Raw genomic sequence first — 17,571 nt, 5'->3', positions numbered from 1 at the left:
CAACACAGATGTGTTGGTCCTTGGAGAGAGAGCCAGAGAGAGAGCATGCGAGAGGAAGCCCTCACTTAAAAGGGGTTCTGACAGTGCTGAGCTGGATGGTAATTTGCTTACCAGCACCCAGCAGGGTGCTTGGAGTGTGTAAAACATTGAAAGGATCAGGATGTCCCTTATCAGCAAAATTCAATGGGGTCTATGGCTGGCTTCCTAGATGGGGAAACTTAAACAATATAATGAATCAGCAACACAAGAAGGCAGTTCAAGTTTGCATACAGTACTTAAACAGTGATTGGGTTAAAACAATACAGTGAGTACAGTAATGTAGGAGACAAACAATGATTTAAGATGCCAGACTTCCTCCCATAATGTGTGACCATGGGGAGGTGGGGGTTGTGTAACCATGAGCTTGTGACTTGACCAGAGTTTTGGAAATGTGGCCTGTGTGCTGTGTGAAGTTTAGCCTGCATGATATTTTAGTCCATAGTAACATAACCAGATATAGAGAGAAAATCACAACTAAAAGGAAAAAGGGGATTTTCACGTAACAGTAGTAGTAACTTTATTGTCATTGTGCTACAGCACAACGAAATTTATGCACCTTTGAGATACAAGCATAAATATATACAACAATTCCAACAATCACACTCTGCGCACTCACCCACACATTCTATACAACATGCATCATAATATAAAAACAGTATAACAGACCATAATGCCCAGGAGCAGGGTAACAACTATATTGCCTTATTCAACGTAATTATGGCTGCGGGATAAAAACTGTTCGGGAGTGGTGTGGTGCTGCTCTAACAGTTCTGTATCGTCTACCCGAAGGCAACAATTCAAAGAACTTACGAGCCAGATGGAAGGGGTCTCTCAGAATACTATGTGACTTCTGCAGACAGCGAGATGAATAGATGTCCTCCAAAGCTAGTAGATGAAGGTTGATGATGTGCTGCACAATCTTAATAATTCTCTGCAGAGCATTTTTGTCCCCTATTGAATACACAGGTTTTCTGTCAATGTAGCCCTGATTCTGACCTTGCAGTGGCTTTATCAGCACAGCCCACTCACTCCCTACCTTGGTTATGAAGATCCTTGGGCGGAAAATGGCAGGAAGGTTGATGAGCACACTCTCCACTAGCACTGAGGTTGAATGATAGAAGGTATAACATTCCACTTCAACCTCAGTGCTAGCTGAGACCCACTTTTTCTCGGGGGGGGGGGCTGAAAACATCATAGATCTGGCTGGTGCAATTGTGTTCCACTACAATGGGGAGTGAAAGGGCAATTCCAGCAGTATTCCAAGTGATGATGAATCTCCATTCACTAGTTGCCACTTTTAGATTTTGTGATGTGTGTGACTTGCTCTGCAGACAAGCTGCTTAGTTCTGCCTAACTTCCACAAACCTACATACAAAGTTGGAATTTGGGAGACCAAGATTGCAATCATATGCCCACATTCCTGAGAGTAAACCCCATTTTGAATAAATCAGTTTAATAATTATTAAATTGGGATTTACGTCTGAGTAGACAGGCATAAGATTGAGTTGCACTCCCCCCCCCCAAAAAAAAATCTTGATCAATTTAATTATCACTGACTAATAAGAAAGGGAAATCTGAGTGAACTAGAGCTTTGCTATCTTCAGAGAGCCTCAATTGTTACGATGCAGCCTATCCCTAGACTGTCCTTTCAGATGCAATTGAGCCATTTCTGTTGTTTTGATACTCTAAATCTGCTCTTCCTCTCTGTCTTGCACATTTACATACTCCTCAGACATCAGAACTCTTTCCCTTCTCCCACCGCACTTGTTTGGTTTGGATCTGTGCAGACCTATGGCTAGATAGAAGCTGTTATGAAACATTAAATGGGGGGGATGCTATGTTGTTTTTACCTTTTTCTGGAAATCCTGTTACCAAACGGTGCCCATATATGTTAGAAAGGTTGCAACTGTACGAGACAGCCTCCAGAGATGAACTTGAAGCAAGACAAAAAGCAGGATGGTGCCAAAATAATTGGGAGCAAGAAAGAATTCCAAAAGGCCATATAGAATAAGGAGATTTAGGGCCCAATCCTAGCCAACATTCCAGCGCTGATGCAGCCATGCCAACGGGACATGCACTGCATACTGTGGTGGGGGGACACTAATGGGGAACTCCTCATCAAGGGAAGGGAATATTTGTTTCCTTACCTTGGGGCTGCATTGGTGCAGGAAAGTTGGATAGGATTGGGCCCTTAGGCTACAATCCTATGCATACTTTCCTGGGGGTAGGTCCTATAAACACAATGGGACTGATTTCTGTTTCTCCATGGTCCTGAGAATTCCCACCTTTGATACACCTATTGGTTCTGATCAGAAAGTCACAAGCATATTGGGTTCACCTTAGCGACTATGGAATTGGGAAAGCTGTATGAGCACATGAGGAACTGTCATATTACTGATACAACTGATATTAAGAAGCCCTAGTTGTGCTGGGGTTATGCTTCAGTTAGTAACACTCAATGGCTGCATCTTTCAATTTCTTCTCTGAAGTTGTGTTTTATTTCTGCATGGTTGAGAAAACACAAAGATGGGGGTATTATTTCATGGCCTGCACTAGCTGCAATTAGCCCCAAATGTCAAGAAGGCACAACGTTATTAATCCTGGTTTGTTGAATAAAAATAATTAGAAGTGTGAAGCATCGCAAGTGGCATGAAAGCCATAATACCAGTGGAGAAGGGGAAATGAGATGTGGCAGTGGAACGAGTCTAGCCATCAGCATAAAATGCTGTAGCTCTGCAATGGTACAGAAAATATGCGTTTCCATCCACTGTCTTGAGCCACTGGTTACAAGTAACAGCTTGTGAGACATGGCAATCTCTGGATTCTGGCTGTTTGTAAACAACAATTGGGAAGGCTAGGAAAAGAGAAGTATGAATAAAGAAATACACCAGACCACTACGTGAAACATTTTCTCACCTTTCAAGATGGGTATTAAAGAACACTTATTTCTAGAAATGGTTTAAATCAACTTTCCAAAAACAGAGAAACCCTCTGAAAAATCTGAGCCATTGTCTGTCTCCAGCATATGAAACACATTTCATATGTGTCACACTATTTACACAGCTCTCTGCACAAAAGTGTCTTTCAGGATATACCAAACACAATCTGCAATCCAAATACCAGATGCCTTATAATTTCCTTTAAAAAAAAAATAAAAAATACATATTAGTGTTGCTAATTACATTACCAGGTTAAGTCCTGCCTCAAAACAAAATCCTTTCAAAAAATATTTTACAACTGATTAAGAGCCCAATCCTGGGTTTGGCATGCCGGCTCACCGCTGGCGTGCACTGTTGCAAATGTGCCATAAGGCACGTTTGTGGGCCCTACTGCCAGGTGAGTGCCGGTGGTAGCTCAGTGCTGGCCGGCGTCAGGCCTACTGCCCAGGCAGGCAACCAGCCTCTGCCACTCGGCAGTCACGGACCGCTGAGCAGCGGAGATGTAAGTGGGGGCATGGGAGGAGGTAGGGAGGATGCGTTCCGGGGAGGGGGGAGGCGGGGGAAGGGCGGGGGAAGTGTGGTGGAGGAGGGAGCAGGGAGGGAGGGAGGCGGGACTAGTAGAGTGATGCTCCACCAGATCCAGAGCCTCCATGTTGGTCTTGCTGCCCTACATGGAGGCTCTTGATTCACTGCCGACCTTTTTGTTGGCGGTGAATTGAGTAGCTCCATTGCAGGGCTACTCTCTTTACCCGGGGGAAGGGGACAAGTGTCCCCTTCTTCCAAGGAGCAGCTGGCGGCTGCCCAAACTGTGCAGGATGCAGCGGTGGCCATTTTCTGTGCCACCGAAGCTGTGCGCCCAGTGCAGCTCAGGATTGGGCTGTAAGGTACCTTTGTCAGCAAAATTATTTCAGACATTCAAGAGCTGTACTTTCAGGAATTTTTATTCCTGTTGGCAACTCAGAGAAAAGTCCAAAATATCTTGCTAATCTTTTAGTTTCCAGTGTTTTCAAACAAAATGTTCTTGAATAAACATTCTTAGACTACAGACATTTCTAAACCATGTTCTTCATTGGTTCTTCAGAAGCTGCTGAGTCACATATAAATCCTGTAGGGAAAAACAGTAATAAAAATCTTATTTTTTCCACACTCACCTGCACTTGCTCTCTTGTATAACACAACTAACAGTTTTCATATTGTCAAAATAGCTTCTGGAATGTCACATCTAAGGGTTGTACATCTGTTCCTTACACCAGTGATTTTATTGGGGATCACTGTTCTGAATTCTATAGTCTCTGCAGGTGATTTTTTTTTTACCTTACTACTTTCAAATTTAAACTGAGCAGCTGGTCTGTTACAGCCATGAATGAAAGAAGTTGCATGCTCTCCAGGAAAGGACAGTGTACAAAACTGGAGGGAGGGGGCTATTCTTGATGTTGTAGACTACTTTTCAGTTTTATTTTAACCTTTCTGTCTACGTATGGGCTGCCACTGCCACAACATGCCTTCCAAAAGAAGGCTTTTTACAGATGTGAGCAATTGTGGCTTCATTCATTCATACATTCATTGAAATGCATGTATGGTATTTGATTATTAAATTATAATCAAATAATGAGTTAAAATATGTTCCAGCAGCTGATAAAATCTGCAAGTCAACACATTTTCCAACTTTGTAATAATTTTGCAGAGGCACCCAGGTTATGAAATTCCTTGCCCTGATTAACAGATGGGGAGGACCAATCTTATCCAACTTTCCAGCTCTGGTGTAGGCACAGAGCGGCCCCATGGTAAGGGAACATATGTTACCATACCTTGAGATTGCCCCAGTGATTTCCCCTCCACCACAGGCTGCAGCGCACACCCCACTGGCACAACCGCACAAGCACTGGAAAATTGGATAGGATTGGGCCCTGACTCCATCCCTTCCACTGTTTCAAGAGCAGCTGAAACAATTCCTGTTATTTTCAGCCTTTGGGGACTACATTTATATTGGCCTTTTGTTTCTTCTCTTAGTTATGCATCTCTACTTTTTTTGTGTGTGTGCTATACACTGTTTAATATGAGGTGTTTTTGTTTTCTTTATTATTGATTTTATTTTATTGTATATTACTATGTTTTTTAAAGAAGTTGTGAGATTTTTTGGGAAGGGAAAGGCAGGATACAAATATTTTATAAAATGTTATTTAATCTTGTTTCTGTTCTTAATGCACTGGTGACATCTTGTTTGGATTACTGTAACATTGGACTGTCCTTGGGGAAAAATGGTTTGGAATTTGCAACTAGTGCAGAATGCCACAACTCATTTGCTGAGAGGAGTAAGGAGAAGCCATCCTATTAGTGCTACTTGACTGGCTGCCATTGGGTTGTGGATGTAACTGAAGGTGCTGATTCTCACCTTTAAGGCCCTTAATGGCTTTATAAATTAAAATATTTATAACTTGCCTTTCAGTTTAAAATCTAAAAAAATCATGTCTTTTCCTGTCCACACATCCACAGTCACTAAAGCGACAATCCTATTTATGTTTACTGTGAAGTGGGCCTTATTTCTCAGGTATGTATAGCATACACACACTAACACTTACCTAAGAGTAAGGCCCATTTAACTCAATGGGGTTTACTTCTGGGGTGACATGCATACGTTTGCAGATCCAGCTTTGCATTGTTCCTTTTCCTTAAGTAATAACAGATCAGTCAGTGCAGAGTGGGGTCTTTCTGTTGTGGCATCCAGTCTACTCTCTCCAGCAGAAAATTCAAGTGGCCACCTCCCTGTATAGTTTTTGCAATTGGATGAGAACTTACTCCATTTTGCCAAGTTGCCTGCTGGAGTTTGCTAAGTTCATCTATTTTAAATTCAGTTTCTCCATTTTTAGTATAATTTAACTACAGTGTTTTTATTTGCTCAAAAGAGTTTACTCAAGAGTTTGTTGGAGGTGTCTGAGAAACTTTATAAATGAATAAACATATACATCTTAAACCAAAAATTGCATTTTTTATTTTAAGAAATGTTATAGATTTCATGAACTTATCAACATCCTGAGCTTATGCACAGATACTCAGAAATAAACTCCACCACAGAGCACAATCCTAACCAGGTCTACTCAGAGAGTAAGTAATGGGGCTTACTCTCAGGAAGGTGAGGTTAGGATTGCAGCCACATACAGCGAAGTTTGCTCATAGGTAAGCTTGCACAGCATTACAGCCCTATGCATGTTTACTCAGAAGTTATTCTAGCTAAAATAACTACACTAGATAGAATAATAATATACTAGAAAACTTATTTCAGCTGCCAATGGTCCTTAGGATATCTCCTTTCAAATGTGCATGGAAGGAATGCTTTCTGGAAGGAAGTGTGTCTGCCACTGAAGCTTTGAGGCACACAAAATTAAGCAGGGGGTGGATAAAGTGGATAGGGGGATGCTCTAAAGTGGATAAAGTGAATAGGGGTTGTGTATGTGCAACCTCCTGGTTTTAGAAATGGGCTATGCCAGATGCAAGAGAGGGCACCAGGATGCAGGTCTCTTGTTATCAGGTGTGCTCCCTGGGGCATTTGATGGGGCCCTGTGTGAAGGGAAGCTGGACTAGATGGGCCTATGGCCTGATCCAGCGGGGTTGTTCTTATGTTCTCTTTTCCCTCTCACACAACACTACTCTTTTCCCTCTCACACAAATCAGGGGGCATCCACTAAAATGGAGTGTCGGGAGAGTTAGGACAGACAAAAGAAAATATTTCCCCAGCATGTGATTAGTCTGTGGAACTCCTTCCACAGGACGTGATTGGTCTGTGGAACTCCTTGCCACAGGATGTGGTGATGACATCTGGCCTGGATGCCTCTAAAAGGGGATTGGACAGATCTCTGGAGGTTCTGTTCCGGGCCCAATTCAAGGTGCTAGTTTTGACTTTTAAAGCCCTTTACGGCTCGGGTCTGGGGTATTTGAGGGACCGCCTCCTTCCCTACAATCCTGCCCATGCTCTTAGATCATCTGGGGGGGCCCTTTTGACTGTGCCGCCACTAAGAGATGTGAGAGGGGCGGCGGCCAGGAAGAGGGCCTTCTCGGTGGTGGCCCCCGAACTGTGGAATACCTTCCCCTTAGAACTGAGAACTGCTCCCTCATTGCTAACGTTTCGGCGTGGACTGAAGACCTTTTTATTTCAAAAAGCTTTTAATTGTTGACAGGCTGGCTGGCGTTCTTGCTTGTTATATGAAAATCCACGGGGTTTGTTTGTTTTTAGATTTTTTAATTATTGCAAATTGTTTTTAATGTTGTATTTTTAAAGTGTTTGTAAGCCGCCTTGTGTGCCCGTTGGGCAAAAAGGCGGGGTATAAATTATAAATTAATAATAATAATAATAATAATAATAATAAAAGTCCAACAGGGGTTACAAGCTGTGCAGCCTCTTGGTTTTAGAAGTGGACTCTCTCAGAGTGGCAGGTGTGAGGGAGGACACCAGGATGCAGGTCATGTCTTGTGTGCTCCCGGAGGCATCTGTGGGCCGCGGTGAGACACAGGAAGCTGGGCTAGGTGGTCCTGTGGCTGGATGCAGAGGAGCTCTTATGTTCTTATTCAGGTGTTGGCTAGTGACACGGCAGAAGATTTGCACTCTGCACATGCTCAGAGACACTGCTCTCACTAGGCTGCAGCTTGTGTGAGCCCCGCCTCAATGGCTTAAGCCATTTCCGCCCAACGTGGCTGATACCCAGCAGGGACCAAAGGTGCACCACGAATGGGTTAAAGCCAGAAGCGCCTCCACCTCTCGCCCCTGCAGGCAAGAGAGGCAGCAGTCCAGGAGAACCTGCGGAGGAGAGACCACCATAGAGAGGGGAGATGACAACTACAGAAGGGCTTCAGGGACCTTCTTCCAGGGGAGATGACAACTACAGGTTTCCGCTTCCGCTACAGGAAGTTTTTCACCATAGAGATGGGCATGCCTAGAACGGCAGCCCCGCGCCAGTAAGCATTGAGGCTCACAGTACATAGAGTTAGAAAAAAGCGAGAGTCCCAACTCCCAATTCGCAAGTCTAGCCACTTTCTTTCCGGAAGTTCAGGCAGCGTGGCCGCGTTTCTTGCTCTTCGTCGGAGAACGAGGTCCCCTCATTCGTCACTTGGGCCACACGCACTGAAGCTTCTAAACCTCAAACTCACCGGCTCTATGGTATCGATGCGGGTTGGCGGTCACTCTAGCCGCGGCGGTGCCTCTAAGACGGAAGTGGGTCGCGTCTTTGCAGATTGGAAATGGGAGGCGGGAAAAGGGCTCTACCGGAAGTGGCGTCGAAGCTGAAGCGGCGGCGGTTGAGTGCGTGGAAAGCGCTGTGAGGGGTAAGAAAAGGAGCTCGCGCCGCGTCCCCCTCCGCTTTCTAGTCACGTGGTTCTGGACTGTGGAACGTTAGGGGCTGCTCTGCCTTTGCGCCCCTTCTCTGGCTGGGGCGCTTCGCCTTCTTGGGAGGCTCACTGAGCCCTGCAGAGAAGCGCGCGCTGCTTTGGAGCCTCTCACAGCCCTGCTCAGAGGTGGGTGGGGAGGCAGGTGAGGCAGAGCCTGCCCCGGAAGAAGACGGAGGGGGGGGTGGGGAGGCAGGTGAGGCAGAGCCTGCCCCGGAAGAAGACGGAGGGGGGTGGGGAGGCAGGTGAGGCAGAGCCTGCCCCGGAAGAAGGCGAGGGGGTGCGGGGGCTGGGGAGGCAGGTAAGGCAGAGCCTCCCCACCTGAGTCCTTCGTAAAGCAGCAGCACCACCACTCTGTGAGGTGCTTTGAGATGCCACTGCGAGGTGCGGTGGGTGGGGAGGCAGGTGAAGCTGAGCCTCCCTGCCGTGGTCCTGTGAAAAGCGCTGCTGCTGCCGCCCTGTGAGGTGAGCAAGCCACACTCGCTTTTATGTTTAGCAAGACTTAGGCTGTAATCCTACCTGACTTGCCAGGAACAAGTCTCTCTACAGATAGGTGAAGCTGAGAGAGAGCAACTGGCTGAGCAGAGGACTGAAACCCTGACCTTCTGGTCAGGCAGTGAATGAAACTGAAATGGCATTTGTGTCAGGGTGCAACGTGCATCAGATCAAAAATCTCAACACCAAACATCACAGTCCCAATAGAAATTTTAAGAAAGTGGAATGTCCAGCTGGTTACCAGTGGCTAGAAAGCTGTATAATGGAGAAGAGCTCACTGGGAGGCCTGAAGGCAAGCCAGTTACTCCCCGTCTGCAGTTAAGGAGGGAATAATGCTTATAGCAGCGTTTCTCAACATTTGTCCCTGTTGTACCTCTTCACTCAGTCCACCTATTTGAAGTACCACCGAAAGTAACTGATAATGATGTCATCACCAGTTACTTCTGGATTGGGAGGCCAGATTTAATGCAACAAACACCAGTAAGAGGCTCAAGGTGGATGGGAGGGCTTTTGCCAGCACAGAAAAGCATACGCTGGAACTCTGCCCACTGAGCCGAGCCTCCTATCACTATTGCATCATGTTTCTAGTCGCACTGCTGAACAGCTGGCGTCCAGGGGTCCAGTGAGTATCACCAGATACCACTGGTTGAGAAACAGTGACTTAGGGCCCAAACCTATCGGATTCTCCAGTGCTGGTGCAGTTGTGCCAGTGAGATGTGCGCTGCATCCTGTGGTGGAAAGGCAGTCACTGGGGCCTTCTTAAGGTATGGGAACATGTGTTCCATTATCATGGGTCTGCGTTGTGGCTACACTAGAGCTAGAAAGTTGGATTGGATCAAGCCATAAGAGTTGCCACAAGAACTGTAAAAAGATAAAGGCTTGATGAGCCTTGAATACTAAAAAGAGCTACAAACGGGGGGCCTAATTATTAAATAAGGTTGACTTGCAGGGTCTTGTCATTTTTCCAGGGACATACAGTGGGTGGGGAGACAGGTGAGGCAGATCCTCCCTGCCAAGGTCCTTCAAAAAGCGCTGCCACTTTTGTTTTACTTCTGAGTAAAACAAATGACACCATTTTCAAACACCTCTACGTATCTGAAGTAACACTGGTTATGTTAATCTTCGTGTAAACTATCTTTAATTCTTGAAAAAAGATGGATTTAAAATATGCTTTATTATTTCTCTTCTAGGTCATTGTGCTAAAAGTTAGGAGATGGATATTCGACCAAACCACACACTCTACATCAATAATGTTAATGACAAAATTAAAAAAGAAGGTATGAAAAAAAAGAGTTTTATTCTGTGGCAAAGTTACTTCTTGTGTCCTCCCTTGCCTTTCATAAAAAAAGATTGACCTTCAGTACACTGAATTGCGTTTTTAGAGATAAATGCCTAAAAAGAATGTGCAGCAAATTAACTTGTCTTAGGTTTCCTGCAAACAGTTTTTCCTAAATTGAACATTAAAAATCCTGTGTGATTCCAGCTGCAATCCTAAACTCACTTTCCTGGGAGTAAGTCCCACTGAACACAGTTGGACTTACTTCTGAGTAGACCAGGTTAGCAGTGTGCCCTAAGAGAATTAGAAACAACCCCAGCTGAAACCCCAGCAAGACTGGGGCAAATCTACTTCTCTCTTAAGCTGTTGTAGTCTTTGTGTCAAGCTAGTGAAATGTATAACTGGAATATTCTAACAAACCAGTACTAAATACTGCAAATATACTGACAGTCAGAAGGGATAAAATTGTCAGTGAAAGAGATGGTGAGATAACTTCTAGATCAACACATACAACTGTAAACTGTTACCATATCTAAGAATTACAAGGGCAGGTGATGCTAGCATGCAGCATGTTTCTGGCATGTCATCTCTGTCAAACCTTTGTACGCTTACAGAAAGAAACTTTATTAGATTTTCATGTGCCATCTTCTCGCATATGTTACTGACCTTGATGATAGAATGGCTTCTCAGAGGTCAATAGGTTCATGTTGTAGTTTACCCTTTACTTCTCTTAACAGAACTGAAAAGATCGTTGTATGCACTGTTTTCTCAGTTTGGCCACGTAGTGGACATTGTGGCACTAAAGACAATGAAGATGAGAGGACAGGCCTTTGTTATATTTAAAGAGCTTGGGTCATCCACCAATGCCCTGAGACAGTTACAAGGCTTTCCATTTTATGGCAAACCAATGGTAAGGTGTTTTTTAATCTACTGCAAAATAACACTATGATGGTGATAGGAATTTGTGGTGTGTGTTCTCCACCTTCAAAGGGAGGCAGTGTCTTGAAATTGTTAAACATCTTAAACACTTTCAGCATGCAGATAGAGATCAAGCTTCATAAAACCCTTCTTTTACTCATCTAAAAAGTAAGAAAGTACAGTACACGAAGTGCGTTTCAATTACTTTGTTGCAAAATAACTGGCTTTTAATGTAACTCAACATTTTCTCTAGTTTTTCAAATTGAAATATTGCTAGTATGGTGTTGCACCCTAAGAACTACTTCTGCTTGAGCAATGGAGGGAGTTTCACAGATTGCTTCTTCCCACCTCCACTCCCATAGTATCTTGAAAATCTGCTTCTGAGAATTTGAGAGACTCTCGTGAGCAGATTTTCGGGAGGATATGGGAGGGAGGGAAGAGAAGTTATGAAAATTATTTTTCTTTTTTCCACCCTTCTTGCACAAACATAACTGTATCCACAAGTGGAAGATGATTTTAGGATACAACCCATTGTCAGTTGAGCAAGGAATACCTTGAACAGATCATTGTGATTTCTGAAATATGTGTATGGATGGCTTCTAAGAGATGATGTCCAAGAATTCTCCAAATTAAGCCATTTCTGCCCAACGTTGCATATATGCAACAGGGACCAAATGTGTACACCTGTGGGCTGGGCAAAAATGGTTTTAAGAAAAGAAACTGCTTCTGTTCCAAACATCTGCGCAGGATTTTATTTCTCTACATGAGTCATATTTTTTGCTAATTATTTTATCTTTTGTTTTTATACTGATTCATGACATATCCCACTATGCATTTGTAGCCACGTATTTTGAGGCTGCTTTTCTGTGTCTTGTTGAGAAGGCCTTCTTGATGGCAGTGATGATATGCCAGTGGAGATGGGAAGATTGTGTCAACCGCAAGTGCTTTAAGGAACGGCATTTCATAACTGTGGTAATATGTTTTCTATTGCCATTCTGTGACCCATTGATTTACAAGACCACAACCCAGGGAAACCTGTATATATAGGTATATAGCTACAGCTGTAGCTTTTCAAACAGTTCATTATCAGAGTATTCTGTTATCTTGGATCCATTCCTATCTACACTTCGTCTGCTCCTGAACATCTGGGTCAAACATGCTTTTTTGGTGAAGCTTAATGCAAGCTTTTTTTAATCCTTAAAACAGCGCATTCAGTATGCAAAAACGGATTCAGATGTCATTTCTAAAATGCGGGGTACGTTTGCTGATAAAGAGAAGAGAAAAGAGAAGAAGAAGACGAAATCTTTGGAGCAATCTAATGCTGCAAACAAAAAGACAAATCAGGTAAGATAAATTTGTAAATGAGTGAGTTGTGCAGTTAGTTGTAAATGTCATTGGTCAAGGAATAATTTTCTCAAATTTATGTCTGTCATATTAACTATGTTGAGGTTTATATTAAAGAGATATACTCCTTACACACTGAACTAAGCTTTCTATGCAGGGGTTGCATTGGGTTGGTCACTGACTGGGGGACATTGGTACTATTGGCAATTGGGTCCCAAGAGTGTCCAGGGTAGGCTTCACATCAGGTCTCCCAACAACTTGGCCTTGGCACTGTTTCCCCATTTCAGAAACTTGAATAGATGCATTTTAATGGATAGGTGAGCTAACAAAATGACTTTCAAGTAGTTTTCTTTGAAGAGCCTTTGCAAGGATTTGGATGTCACAAGTGAAGGTCAGTTTGACAGTTGTCATTTTGGTTCATTTTTATAAGCTTTGTGTAACTTAGAACTAACAAAAACGTTGCTCTTTGGTGGTCATATTACTGATTCTCTTGAATAAAAGACCACATGCCTGTGGAAACCGCTTGCACAGATAGGAGAAAGGAACCCACCCTCCTAATTGGGAATATTTGTGTATTACAGGCACAATTGCTGTTGCAAAAACAGATTTAAGAAATTTGCTCTTTCAGGACTATCAGTTTGCTTTTTCTGAATGAGAAAGCATAAATCTTCCAACAGTCTTGGCCCTCTAAATATTCTCTAAATATTCACACTTCTTTGTCTAAAACAGTGCTTAATTAAGAATTAATGGCTGGTAACTTTTAAAAATATAATATTACGTATGTTTGTGTTTTTAAAAACATTACTTGCACCACAATTTTTGTTAGGGTAAATAAAGGTGTATATATAACCTTTTAATATGACTTTGGAGCTGGAATAAAAAAATCTTTAACTTTTTTTTCTCAATAGGGAGCAAACCAGAATTCTACAAATGCCCAAGCAAACTCATCGCAGAATCCACAGGTAGTTATTGCCATATTTTTTCAGTGCAAGTAAACATTTTAGATCAGTGTATTTGACTCTTTAGGGCAATCTATTTTGTATACGCATAAATGCATATTTTATGTGTGACCTATAATCTAGTTGAGTAAATTTTTATTAGACTCTAAGCAAATGTTATGCAGTTCTGCCTATATTTATATAATACTATACATAATATAAATTAGGTCAAAGTGTAAGAAACTAATAATTTTAATTGCCTGAAGCTACAATCCTATACACACATCTCTGCAAGTAAGTCCCATTGAACTTAGTGGGATTTCTGTTTAGACATGCAAACTGGGGTTTTTGTGACTCATTTTTTAAAGTTTGTGTTTGTAGTGAGAGGCTGCTATTTGAACTTCTATTAACTGAAAAATTCTAAAAGGTTGTATAGCACAAGGTTCTAACTTGTATTATATTGTATGTATATCAATATTTTTGAATACACCATTTTTAACAAAATCTCAAAGCAGTTTACATAGCAGAAGAAGTGAAAAGGTGACTGTGTCAGAGGACTCTCAATCTTTAAAAAGAAATGCTAAAGATAGCATTTCTTTCCTGCGAATGGATAAGAAAACTACTGTTTAAAAGGTGCTTTTAGCACAATTGAGCTACAGACCTGTGAGGTACAGAAATAACTTCCTTCTCCAGTTCTGTCTTATCAAATGAAGAATTAGAGTACAGTGCTGCTAACTGTATGTTTACCTATCGATCCACTGTAAATGTTTATAAAAACTAAAGCAAATTTGTGTTTTGTTACAATAGCATGTTTGCTGTTTCTGCTGTTGCAGGTGCCTGATAATCCTCCAAACTATATACTTTTCCTCAACAATTTGCCAGAAGAAACAAATGAAATGATGTTGTCAATGCTGTTTAATCAGTAAGTTCATCTAAACTTACGCCGTCCCGCCCTAGTCATTTAATTCTTTGACATGTGCTGAAATTGAAGGAATATTGGAGACAGAATGTCTCCTGGCTTGTTTGGCTGTGTGCAATAGCTTCCCCAACTCTTTGTTAACGGTTTTGTGCCAAACCGGTTCTGTGAAAGTGGGACAGAGTAGCTCTTCATTTATTTTGAGATAAAAACTTGACTCTAGCTCGGAATGTATTCAGCTATATCCACTGTGTGAACGGGCAGAGGTGGAGGAGGCTTTCTGAAGGCCGACTGATTAAGGTATAAGTCATGGAGGCCCAGGGTCATTTAATTGCCCAAGGGTGTTTAGATTCCCACTCTGCTGAATGAGATTTTGCTGAAAAGTAGTTCTGGCATTCAAACTGCAAAGAGGCATCTGGGGGGCAGGGGTTGTGTTTTGTGATTCTTGCATATCTGCTCCTCTTTTTATCACTGTTGCAAGTACATTGCTGGCTCTTTTATGTCTATTTTTTGAAAAAAATCGTCCTGTTGCAGCCAATTTTACTTGCAACTATTAATATCAGTTTTAAGAACTGAATAAGATCAGTGATGGTATTTCGAGGTTAAGACTGGCTCCGTCACTTGCAAGTGACAAAAAATAAAAACTGTCTCTCTTTCTCTTAAGGTTCCCTGGTTTCAAAGAAGTGCGCCTAGTACCTGGCAGACATGATATTGCATTTGTGGAATTTGAAAATGAAGGACAAGCAGGAGCTGCCAGGGATGCCCTCCAAGGATTTAAAATTACCCCCTCGCATGCCATGAAAATAACTTATGCCAAGAAGTAATGAAAGTGAACTAGTACAAAGGACTGGCTTTAGCTTTTATTTTGTTACCAGTTTCTTGGTAGAGGTGTGGTCCTTAAATTTAAGGAAAACTCCTTGTGTGACAATGTTGGTCATTCAGATAGATACCTGTAAGAATTTTATGTACGGTCAAGGAATACGGGCAGCCCAATTCTATGCTTCCCAGTGCCTGGAGGAACATCAGCACCAAAGTGGTGGCCATCACATCCTGTGGGTGCCAGGAAGCCGAGTCTGTGCCAGCTAATTCACTGGCGCAGACCTGAGGAGCTCCATGTCAGGCTTTCAAGCCTGACATAGATCTTTGAATCTGGTAGAGGAGGCCTCCACTGGTCCCACCTGGGCCAGTCCCTCCTCTCTTCCACCCATGTTCCACCTTCCCGTGCTCTCCTCCCGCACTGAAAAGGTGCTTCACTGGCCAATGGCGAGACATACTGCCAGCTGGACTACAGAGTCACCTTCCTAGTGATAACTGGTGTTCCCTCCTCACTGAGTGCCGTAAACACGTTTATGACACCTAGCACTGGCACTGTGTCCTAAGTTGTCCTGAAACCTTTTTGTTTTGTTAAATAAAACAGCTGTCTAGTTCTGTTAATGTATACAACTCTGTTCATGCATGACTAGGTTCTTTACAGTGAAGTTCTCTTTGTAAGAAAGGTTGCCTAATCGAGAATAAAACTGTGTTTTTTTTATAAACGCAAATCTGCAGTCATTTTTCAGTAAAAACTAGTTTTGCTGTTGTTACTGGGACTGGTTGTGTACTTGGAAGTGTTAATAGCTTAGAAGTACATGCTTTACCCATGAAGGGTGATTTGAGTGACAGAGAAAATGATTTTTGTAGAGTTCCCTCTGATCTTATGATATTGTTTCTAATAGACATATGCCAGAGAGCACTAATATTTCATTTTGTGATGGAGATAAGCTCAACTTTTCTGAATTCTAAGAGAGTCAGACTTAGAAATAAGCAGATGGCAATGAGATTCTGATCTTTGATCATCTAGAGTATGTTGGCTTAGTGTCCCTTTTCATCTTTTTGCCTTGACAAACCAAGGTCAAAAAAGGTTAGGGTATTTTGTCTTTAAGAACCTAAAAAGTATATGTGTTTTTTGTTTGGTAATAATACTGGTTTCAAACATTTGTGACAAGAATTCTCTATCATCACCACTCTAAACTGTAATGTAGGTTCATAATAATAATAATAATAATAATAATAATAATAACTAGGTATTTATATACCGCCTTTCTGGTCATCGGATTACTCCTCTGACTATTCAAGGCGGTTTACATAGGCAGCCACTCTTTATAGCCTTCATAGATCTCACGAAGGCTTTCGACCTGGTCAGCAGGGATGGCCTCTTCAAGATGCTTCCCAAGATTGGATGTCCACCCAGGCTCCTCAGCATCATCAGATCCTTCCACAAGGACATGAAGGGCACTGTTGTCTTTGATGGCTCCACATCAGACCCCTTTGACATCCGAAGCGGCGTGAAGCAGGGCTGTGTTCTTGCACCAACCTTGTTTGGGATCTTCTTCGCTGTCCTGCTGAAGCAGGCCTTTGGAACTACAACAGAAGGCATCTATCTCCGGACCAGATCAGATGGAAAGCTCTTCAACCTCTCCAGACTGAGAGCAAAGTCCAAAGTCCAGCTGAAATGTCTGCGTGACTTCCTCTTTGCCGACGATGCAGCTATCACTACCCACTCTGCCAGAGATCTCCAGCAGCTCATGGATCGTTTTAGCAAGGCCTGCCAAGATTTTGGACTGACAATCAGCCTTAAGAAAACACAGGTCATGGTTCAGGATGTGGACTCACCTCCCTGCATTACAATCTCTGCGCATGAACTGGAGGTTGTCCATGACTTTGTATACCTTGGCTCAACAATCTCCGACACTCTTTCTCTCGATACCGAGCTAAACAAACGCATCGGTAAAGCAGCTACCACGTTTTCCAGACTCACAAAGAGAGTCTGGTCCAACAAGAAGCTGACGGAACATACCAAGATCCAGGTCTACAGAGCTTGCGTCCTGAGTACACTTCTGTACTGCAGCGAGTCATGGACTCTTCACTCACAACAGGAGAGGAAACTGAATGCTTTCCACATGCGCTGCCTCCGACGTATTCTCGGCATCACCTGGCAGGACAAAGTTCCAAACAACACAGTCCTGGAACGTGCTGGAATCCCTAGCATGCATGCACTACTGAAACAGAGACGCCTGCGTTGGCTCGGTCATGTCGTGAGAATGGATGATGGCCGGATCCCAAAGAATCTCCTCTATGGAGAACTCGTGCAAGGAAAGCGCCCTACAGGTAGACCACAGCTCGATACAAGGACATCTGCAAGAGGGATCTGAAGGCCTTAGGAGTGGACCTCAACAAGTGGGAAACCCTGGCCTCTGAGCGGCCCGCTTGGAGGCAGGCTGTGCAGCATGGCCTTTCCCAGTTTGAAGAGACACTTGGCCAACAGTCTGAGGCTAAGAGGCAAAGAAGGAAGGC

General features: G+C 43.1%; 1 protein-coding gene across 3 annotated transcripts; it reads left to right on the top strand.

Moving 5' to 3' along the window:
• Positions 1-8,141: 8,141 nt before the first annotated feature.
• Positions 8,142-15,768, top strand: SNRPB2 (small nuclear ribonucleoprotein polypeptide B2). 3 transcript variants are annotated; one of them, XM_066638702.1, is made up of 7 exons: positions 8,142-8,291; positions 10,037-10,123; positions 10,860-11,032; positions 12,247-12,384; positions 13,293-13,346; positions 14,156-14,244; positions 14,903-15,768. In XM_066638702.1, exons 2-7 carry the CDS (start codon positions 10,060-10,062, stop codon positions 15,060-15,062), a joined length of 678 nt encoding a protein of 225 aa, XP_066494799.1. In that variant the 5' UTR covers positions 8,142-8,291; positions 10,037-10,059; the 3' UTR covers positions 15,063-15,768. The 3 variants fall into 3 exon arrangements, with proteins under 3 accessions (XP_066494799.1, XP_066494806.1, XP_066494814.1); XM_066638709.1 differs by lacking the exon at positions 8,142-8,291 and adding an exon at positions 8,318-8,480; XM_066638717.1 differs by lacking the exon at positions 8,142-8,291 and adding an exon at positions 8,731-8,816.
• Positions 15,769-17,571: the final 1,803 nt, after the last annotated feature.

This window comes from Tiliqua scincoides, chromosome 1, assembly GCF_035046505.1.
Source record: "Tiliqua scincoides isolate rTilSci1 chromosome 1, rTilSci1.hap2, whole genome shotgun sequence".
NCBI lineage: Eukaryota > Metazoa > Chordata > Lepidosauria > Squamata > Scincidae > Tiliqua > Tiliqua scincoides.
Note: the sequence above shows the minus strand (reverse complement) of the source record. Positions and strands in the feature narration are given on the sequence as shown.

Coding starts and splice junctions, on each gene's coding strand:
- SNRPB2 (XM_066638702.1), top strand. CDS start 10,060: ATGGATATTCGACCAAACCACACACTCTACATCAATAATGTTAATGAC. Junction 10,124..10,859: donor TGACAAAATTAAAAAAGAAG/GTATGAAAAAAA, acceptor TTCTCTTAACAG/AACTGAAAAGATCGTTGTAT. Junction 12,385..13,292: donor CAAACAAAAAGACAAATCAG/GTAAGATAAATT, acceptor TTTTCTCAATAG/GGAGCAAACCAGAATTCTAC.